General features: G+C 42.9%; 1 protein-coding gene across 1 annotated transcript; it reads left to right on the top strand.

The window, feature by feature from the left end:
* The first annotated feature begins 5479 nt into the window (after nt 1–5479).
* On the top strand, nt 5480–8531 carry LOC103211201 (mannose-binding protein A-like). Its single transcript, XM_007957117.1, has 4 exons — nt 5480–5663; nt 6036–6152; nt 7369–7443; nt 8158–8531. Exons 1-4 carry the CDS (start codon nt 5480–5482, stop codon nt 8529–8531), a joined length of 750 nt encoding a protein of 249 aa, XP_007955308.1.
* Nucleotides 8532–9833: the final 1302 nt, after the last annotated feature.

The raw sequence follows: 9833 nt of genomic DNA, 5'->3' as shown, positions 1-9833 counted from the left end.
TTGTCTCATGTACTTTGATCACATTAACAGTAGGAACCAGTTCCTGGAGAAGGGTAGCATGCTTGGTAAAGTAAAAGGTCAGCAAAAAAGAGGCAGACCATGAATGAGATGAATTGACACAGTGGCTGCAACAAAAGTCTCAAGCATAGCAATGATTGTGAGGATGGTGCAGGATCAGGCAATATTTTGTTCTGTTGTACATAGCGTTGCTATGAGGGGGAATCAATTTGATGGCACCTAACAACAACATTGACTCTTCTTGGGTCAACTTAGGTAATTATAAATGGCCCTCTAATTTTATCCAGTTTTAAAATGTATTTCCATAAAATAAATTTTATACAGTATATTTTATAATTTTAATACCTTCTCTATTAGTATAATGAGCTCTGGTGGTATAGTGGTTAAAGGTCAGTGGTTCAAACACACCAGCCACTCTGCAGGAGAAAGATGAAGAGTCTGCTTCTGTAAAGATTTACAGTCTTGGAAACCTTATGAGAGTTGCTATGAGTCAGAATTGACTCGATGGCAGTGAGTTTGGTTTGGTTTTCTCTTTTAACCCAATATTCCTTTTTGATTCCTGATATTGTTTATTTCTTAAAACTTTTCTATCAATTATTAATAATTGTATCAGTCAGGCAATGCCATAATAAATCTCTGCCTCAGTGTTTACAGCAACAACATTTTTAATTCCTTTCATCTCTGTGCACATTCACTTGACCAAGCCAAATATCAAAGGGGTAAAAGCAAAAACTCTACATTCTCCAGTAAGAGGTTCTGCAATGTCATATAGCAAAGGCTTTAATTATATAATTCTATGACAAGGAGAAAGTAAAAAAATTGGGAACAATAATCCAAACTACTATAGTCAATTTTGCGTAATTTATGCTGTTTGCAAAGAACCAGTTTTTAATTTTATTATTAGTTCTATCGTTGTTTCCTTATTCCAGTTCACTAATTTTATCATTTGTGTTTTTTTTTTTTATTCCTTAATTATACTCTCTTTTGGTTTGTTCTATATCAATGTACCTGTTGTGGACAGTCAGCATTCCTAGAGGACTCTTTTGAATCTTGTTGTTTCAATCAAGACTCTGCTGGTCTTACTGTGTTTGATAATTTTATAAGGTGAGCTCAAATTTGCCTGATCTCCAACTGAGAAAATCCTGAGGCACTTGGGTGAAGAAGGGTAAGGTGCTTTACATTCCCAGAGTGCCCTACAAATTTTCATCTTGGCCTCTCTCAGATCAAATAGGAAATCTTAGATCTATGAGAGGACTTTGGGAGCTCTGGTAGCATAGTGGCTAAGACACTTGGCTGCTAACCAGACGGCTGGCGGTTCAAACCCACCAGCCACTCCTCGGAAGGAAGGTTGGGCAATCCTACTTCCGTAGTGATACTGCCTTGGAAACCTAAGGAGGGGTCGCTATGAGTCGGGTTTGACTCAACAGCACATAACAACAACAACAACAACATGAGAGGACTTTTGGTTAGACATTCTCAAGGAATAATCATTTCACACCAGAGCCAAGGTTTTCTTATTGTTTCTTTGCTCACAGGTGCTCTCCTCCTCTCCTCAATCTTTATCTAAGTCTGAAGCATATGTTGTTCTTAGCTACCTTCAAGTTGGCCTTGACACATGGCAACCTCATCCACAAAAAAAAAAAAAAAAATAGAAACACTGTCCATTTCATGATCACCATGATCAGTTGTGGACTGAGTCATACTGATCCATAGAGTTTTCACTGGCTGATTTCTGGAAGTAGATCATCAGGACTTTCATCCTAGTCCATCTTAGTCTGGAATCTCTGCTTCAATAACACACAAAACTCCACTGACAGACATATGGTGGCTGCACATGAGGTGCATTAGCAGGGAGTCAAACCCAAGACTCCTGCATGTAAACAAGAATTCTATCATGAAACCATAGATTCCTGGTTTTATGAAATTACTTCCTTTCCAAGTTCCCACTTTTCTGAGGGATCTGACCATTTGCTCTATAGGTTGAATGTCCTGTCCTCTGAGCCTTTGAACTCTTCAGATTTAGGTCCATGGCATAAGAAACATGGTCCTCAGAGGTATTTTGTTTACTATGGAGCCTCTCTGAGTGCCTGGAAAGTTCCCTGTAACAGGAATCAGGGAGAGCTTTTCAGGGGACCATGGAGAATTAAGTACACAAGGCTAATGACCTTTGGAGAAGCTAAAACACCAATCACAAGGCAGAGTCAAAGGGAAGTGGCCAGTATCTGCCCAACACAAGGAAAAAAGCAAACTTCTTGTGGTGTTTGGTGAGAGTAAGTGTTTCAAAGAGTGAGAGTGCAGTTAGGGGATGGCAGGAACAAAAGGTCACAGTAAATATTTGAAAAAGGCTACTTGATCAATCTCTTGTGATAAGAACTGGACACTCCTGGAGACCCAGGCCTGGAGAAGCCATGAGCAAGTCTAATATTGACCCCACTCATAGACATACCCTTTCTAGGTCCACCCTGTAGACAAGATGGCGAATTAAACACAGCTCTGCCCTAGAAAAGTCAAAACACTGGGGAAGTAGGCACAGATATGACCTTGAGCTTGTGAGAAGTCAAAGGAGTGATTGAGGACATGGTGCTGGAGGATTAATTTGCTCCATAAATGTTTATGTAGTTTCAACTCTGTTTCTAGGCATTTTCCTAGGTCAGGGTACAACATCCAGGGAACAATATCTTTACTCTGATGAAGTTCACATTTTAATTAGGTGAGATGATCAGTAAATAAACAATCCAATAAATTAGACATTTTCACACAGACATGAATTGGAGGCAGAGAATTAAGTATAGTCACAGGATAATTAAGATAATTACCATTTCATGACAGAGCAGAGACTTAAAATTGAATGATTAGAAAAGCTCTTTTCTGGAGATGATATTTAAGGTGAAATCTAAATGACAAAAGACAAGTCTGAAAAGACAGAGGGAAGTGTATTCCAGGCAGAAGAAGCAGTGGTGTAAACAAACCCACATTCAGCTTGTGGTTAATGTGTCTACTAATATTTCTCCCTTTGTGCCCAGGTCTGTGCATGCTCAAAGGAGGTCTTAGATAAGACATTCTCATCTTTTAAGGACATAGACAAGAAGGGGAGGAATGAGATGATTCAGGGTTTAGGTCTTTAACTCATCTTTTTTCCTTATTATTCTGGAGAGCCAGAGTTGTGGAGCTGTAGAGGGAGACCTGGGAGGAGAAAGTATAGGAGGAGTTTAGGGCATTAAAGTGGAGAGCAGCAGTGCTGTGCTGGAAGACCCACCAGAAGCCCTGGGGGACTGTCTTGTCTACAGCAGTTCTAGAACAGTTGTTTATTAATCTGGGGTTAAAGGCAAGGCCAGGACTGTCCCTTATTATCAGGCCTGACATCACTATCATACTGCTTGCTGCCTGGGCTGGAAGACCACATTCCTGCTACCACCTCTGTGCCCTGCGGGAGCCCCAGTAAATCATATCTGGAGGACAGAGCTGGGAGCCTGGACCAAGAGTCTGGCTACTTCACCTGGTGAGGTCTTCCTAGGGGCTTTTGTGGGGAGTCAGGGTTTCCCAGACCTCTGCTGATCTCTGATCCAGGGCATTGATGTCCTATCTGGATCCACTTGACCATCAAAAACTGAAAAGCTATCTTTTCAGCCAGAGGAAAAATAGAAGGGATGTGTGTGCCAGCAACATGTACAGACCCTGGCCTTGGCCTCTAACACCAGGGAAAGAAAAAGAGAACAGGAAGGTAGGAAGAAAAAGAGAGAAGAGTGGGGGAGAATGTGTTCCAAGAAGTTCCCTTCCAAGAGCCTACCTCTCCCTGAGACCTGAAGGTAGGTAAGGGTAAAGGGAACTGGCAGACCAGGGGAGATGACAGTAGATGAAGTACTTATGCAGCCAAGGAACAGATTTTGGGATTATAGGTCAGAAAGGAGCAGAGAGAGGGGCCCATGGAGGTCCCTGGAGGAGGAGGCTGTCAAGAAAAGGCTGGATGGATAGGGACACAGAGCTTGAAGGTACCTGTGCGGCACACAGTGAACTCTAACTGGGGAAGGAGAGTGAAAAGGCACCCTGTTCAATCAGGACAAACAGAAATTTGGGAGCCAGGGTCTATCTACATGACAGAAATGGCCTCTTTTGATGGAAAATCTCACACCAAGGGAGGGAGGCAAACCTAAGTCTCATCTGGCCAGGTTTAATGACAAAAGGAAGGGGTCCCTTCTGAGGGTCAGAACCCTGCCTCAGGGAACCCTGGATTCTGGGCCACAGCAAGTGCCTGCCACAAAATAGAGAACTGATAAAAGGTGATTGACAGTCTGTTGGGGCAATAGTCAGATTTTGGGGGTTAGAGGAGTCTTGATGGTATACTTTGTAAAGCATTTTCTTCCTAAACAGTAGTCAGTGGTTCAAACCACAAACTACTCCAAGGGAGGAAGATGAGGCAATCTACTTCCATAATGGTTTACTGCCTTGGAAACCCGATGGGGGTTGCTATGAGTCAGAGTTGACTTGAGGGCAGTGAGTTTGGTTTTGGGTTTTTGGGGGACTGATTGGATCCCACTTGGAAAAGAAATATTGTTGTTTGAAATGGGTGAGTGGGTATTGTAAACCAGGGCCAATCAAGGTAGCAGGTCTTGTGGGACCTCTGCTGACCTGCTAGTATGAGGCGACCCCTAGGGATCATAGGGAAGGGAATACGAGGAAGACTGGGGCTCCCTTGGAGATTAAGAAAGGGAGGAACCAAAGCTCACACAGGCAGTGGAGTCTGCCCTCTATGTCAGGCCACCATGGACAGGCTCATTGATAATTTCCAGATCCTGTGGGATATAGGGTATTTAATCCACAAGGCCTGTCATAACAGGTGCAACTGGAAACCTGAGGAAGAATTGACCCCCTACTTCTCTTGCTTCAGATTCCCACTGGTACCTGATTACAGATTTCCAAACCTCAGGGTCATTCCTTCACCAGGCCTCTGGCAGAGATGGCCCAGCTGTCCTTCATCTGAAACAGTCCAGTGGCTGCAGGCTGGAACAGGGGAAAGTATACCTTCCTAGGTTCTGGGTTTATGTCTAGTGTGTTTTGTTCTAATTCTAATGTGTTTACTTGCCTGTCTCCCAAATAACCTGAGGATAACTCAGAGCCAAGGATTGTGCTATCCCCTCTGTGTTTCCTGTCTGAGCACAGAGTACATCACACCACCAAAAAACCAAACCCAACCCACTGCCATCAACTCGATTCTGACTCATAGCTACCTCATAGGGTTTGAAGGCTGTAAATCTTGATGGAAGCAGACTGCCTCATCTTTCTCCCACAGAGCAGCTGATGGGTTTGAACCACTGATCCTTTGATTAGCAGCCAAATAAATGCCTTACCCACAGCAGCACCAAGCTCCTATCCAGCACAACATAGATGATAACAAATGTTTGTTGACTGAACAAGATGAGATAGTATTATTCTCCTTGGCTTTCTCCACTCTGAGGTAAGGACCATGTTCCTGTTTCCATGCCTCCCTCTCCTTCTACTTTGTGTGATGACAGCATCCTTCTCAGAAACAAAAGCCTGTGAGGATGCCCAGAAGACCTGCTCAGTGGTTACCTGTGCCATTCTGGTCACCAACGGCACCCCAGGCAGAGATGGGAGAGATGGGCCAAAGGGAGAGAAGGGAGAACCAGGTACAGAGTGGGCTGTTCTGTCCCCCTAAATTTTTATCCTCCCTACCAGGGTTTGAGAATGGAGACATGGATGCTCCCCTTTATTGTGGATGTGATGGTTATAGAACAATGATGCTTCTCTGGCTCTCCAGGACTTACATTTATAGAAAGGAACTGACAGTGTGGGTCATCCATGAAGAGGGGCTGTCTTGCCTGCTCAGAGAGCTGGCCTTCAAGGCATCCTTCCCCTGGATGCAGGAGGAGTTTACTAGAAACAATTATCCAGAACATGGGCTAAGGGCTGACCATTCCTGAGGTCAATGCAAATTGAATATAGAGTGCTTGGAGAAAGAGAATGAATGTGTGGGTCATGTTTCCTTGATCTTCCACCAGGCCAAGGGCTCAGAGGCTTGCAGGGCCCTCATGGGAAATTGGGGCCTCTGGGAAGTACAGGGAGCCCTGGGGTTCCAGGACCAAAGGGCCAAAAAGGAGATCGTGGTTACAGTTTGGGTAAGAAACATACTCCAGAAGTCTTGCCTGAGGAGACTTAGGGCCCTAGAAACTTGGGTGTTGGTGGGAGTAGACCCTTGTCCTGTTGTCTCACTAGCAGATAAAGGACTCTGCTCCTGGACCCATGTTTTTGGTCTCTAAGCACTACTTGAAGTCTCATTAGATTCCCACTGGTGCCTGATTACAGATTTCCAAACCTCAGGGCCATTCCTTCACCAGGCTTCTGGCAAAGACAGCCAAGCTGTCCTTCATCTGAAACAGTCCAGTGTGGCTCCAGGCTGGAACAGGGGAAAGTAGACCCTCTTGGGTCCTAGGTTTATGCCTAGTGTCAGAGAGTTGTATGAAAATGGTTTGCCCCATAGGACCCTGAACAATAGAGAAATACCATAGTAACAACATATTTCAGAGTAAAACAGAGCAAATTCAGTAAAAATCCCCTTGATGGCAACATCCTTATTAATATATATCCACTGGGCCATCATAATTCATGATACAGCATTCTTCATTTTATTATGCTTTACTTTATTGGGCTTTACAGATAGTGGATTTTTTACATATTGAAGGTATTGAAAGTTTGTAGTAATTCTGCATCAAGCAAGTCTATAGGCACCATTTTTCCAATAACATGTGCTTACTTTGTATCTCTGTGTCATAGTTTTGTAATTCTCACAATATTTCATAGCATTTTTCACAATGCTATGGCACACTTGATAGGCTACAGTACAGTGTAAACATAACTTTTATATGCTTTGGGAAGTTAAAAAAAAATGTGTGAATAGCTTTATTTTGATATTCACTTTACTACAGTGGTCTGTAACCAAACATGCAATATCTCTGAGGTATGCCTGTAATATAAATATTTTAAAAGTTTAGCTGTAATGAGACACAAAGGACAATTACAAAAAAAAAAAAAAAGAAAGAAAAATTCAAAAAGAAGAATAATGAGCTAGGTTTTTCCTAATAAATTATTATAATATTGTAATATTTAAGCAGTATGTGAAGCAAAGGACCTTGAGCCATAGTTTTCAAGTTATTAAGAGTACCTGGGAATACAAGAATATAATTATTTTCTTTGCTTTTGCTTTGTATTTTCTGTTTCTCTTTTTCAAATAATCATATTTTTTGGTAAGCATAAGTAAATAAATAGCAAAATACTTTGCTATTCAATTTTAGTTTCTCCTTCTCAATAAATACTCTTCTCCCTGTTGCTTTGTAGTTTCTGAGAACAGACTGGATGACTTAGAGAGAGAAATAAGGATCCTGAAATCAGAACTGGACCACATCAAAAAGTGTAAGCTTTTTTTCTGCCCCTGATGTGTTCTTTGTTCTCACCTCTTTCTTCAGAGTTCTCCAGGTTTTTGGAAGGGTAGAAGAGAAGTAACATTTCTGAACACTTATTTTATACCACAGCTTATGCTAGGTCAACATTTCCTCATAATATGGTTTTGTTCAATGCTCTCACCAACCCTATCTGTGGATGTTTTACCATTTTATTTTAGGTGAAGAAAGAGGCCCACAAGGTGTAGGTAACTCATTTAAAGTCACACAGCCAGAAAATAGCAGAGGAAGTACTGGGTGGAGGTCTATATTTTGGCTCCTTCCTCAGCATCCATGGTTCTTAGATCACCATCCAAGTCTCTTTCAAATCTGGTGCCTAGGTCTGGTGGTGAGCCTCCAACGTATCTCCCTGTGTCCACCTGTGCAGGGATGTGTTTTAACAGATGAATGTTTCCAGGGTAGAATATCCCAGTCCAGTCTGTTTGCCATGGGCTAATAACCTTCCCTGGCACAACAACTGAAGCCTATTTCCATACTAGCTCTGACCTGAGCTCGTTGGACATGGAAACTATTTTTCAGAATTCTGTCTGTCTGACTCAAGCTGACCTTAGCGTTGGTGCTGGACAATTTCTCCGGAGGAGCCCTGTCCAGAAAAAGATTTTTTTTTCCTACTCTCCTGGGCTATGCTCCAACCCTAGTGAACTTCACACACTCTTTGTGATTTCAGTGCAAACTTTCTCCTTGGGGAAAAAGTCTGGGAAGAAGCTCTATGTGACCAATGGTGAAAAGATGCCCTTTTCCAAAGTGAAAGCTCTGTGCACCCAGCTCCAGGCCACTGTGGCCACCCCCAAGAATGCTGAGGAGAACAATGCCATCCAGGAAGTAGCCAAAGACAATGCCTTCCTGGGCATCACAGATGAGGTGGCTGAAGGGCAGTTCATGTATGTGACAGGAGGGAGGCTGGCCTACAGCAACTGGAAGAAGGATGAGCCTAATAATTATGGCTTGGGGGAGGATTGTGTGATCCTGCTGAAGGACGGGCTTTGGAATGACATCTCCTACTCCTCTTCCTTCCTAGTAGTCTGTGAGTTCCCAGCCTGAGGGGCACATCCTTCAGCTCCTCTGGGCTCCCTACTGAGCTCTCTGCAACTTTGGAAGATAATTTAAAGCTGGTTTTCCCAAACCCAGTGTCGATTCATTCCTTTGTGGGGATGGCAGGAAAAGGAAAGGGATACATTTCATGGTGGGATGAGGAAGTAAGAAGAGGCTCATAGTGGGGCGTGAGAGTTTCTGGTACAGTCTCTGACAAAGCAACCCCTCTGCTCCTACTCAGGAGCACAGAATTGAATCAGACTCAATCATGGAAAGCGTCATGTCAAACCCACTCCCACAGTGTCTGTGGACACTGCAGCCCACAGAAGGACCCACTGTGGGACATACATGTGTCAACGTGAGCAATAGAGCTCAGTCTCCAACATTCAATTAATTGGTTTCCAAGTGTTGCTACTAGTGAGGGCAAAGTCTCCTGTCCTTAACCCCTTTCCAGGGCTAACTGAGCTCTGTCTTTCACATGGGTATTGTTTTCAGTTGTTCACAAGCTACCTCAGAAAAACTTTCACCACCTGACTACAATACCCAGCAATGTCTCACCTGACAATGACTAGTTCCAGGACCAATGACTAGTCCCAGGTGATCTTGAGGACTGTCTAGTCAAGATTCTTTGAGAAATGGGACTATATGAAGAAGAATATGGCATCAGGATTGAAGGAAGTCTGATTAACAACCTGAGATATGCAGACAACACAACCTTACTTGCTGAGAGTGAAGATAATTTGAAGCACTTACTGATGAAGATTAAAGACTACAGTCTGCAGTATGGAGTACATCTCAACATCAAGAAAATGAAAATTCTCACAACTGGGCCCTAAGCAGCATCATGATAAATGGAGAAAAGATTGAAGTTGTCAAAGATTTCATAGTGCTTGGTTCCACAATCAACACTAATGGAAGCAGCAGTCAAGAAATCAGACGTCATATTGCATTGGGCAAATCTGCTGCAAAAGACCTCTTTAAACTGATGAAGAACAAAGATGTATCTCTGAAGACTACAGTAGTGAGTGTGCCTAACCCAAGCCATGGTGTTTTCAATTGCCTCATATGTATGTGAAAGCTGGACAATGAATAGGGAAGAACAAGGAAGAGTTGATACTTTTGACTTGTGGTGTTGGTGAAGAATACTGAAAGTACTACGGACTGCCAAAAGAACTAATAAATCTGTCCTAGAAGAAGTACAGCTGGAATGCTTCTTGGAAGCAAGAATGGCCAGACTTCATCTCACCTATTTTGGTCATGTTGTCAGAAGGGACCATTCTCTGGAGAAGTATATCATGCTTGGTAAAGTGG

Source organism: Orycteropus afer, unplaced genomic scaffold (genome assembly GCF_000298275.1).
Source record: "Orycteropus afer afer isolate SDZICR_OR568_19922 unplaced genomic scaffold, OryAfe1.0 scaffold00709, whole genome shotgun sequence".
Taxonomy (NCBI): Eukaryota; Metazoa; Chordata; class Mammalia; order Tubulidentata; family Orycteropodidae; genus Orycteropus; species Orycteropus afer.
This window is presented reverse-complemented; position numbering and strand designations above follow the sequence as displayed.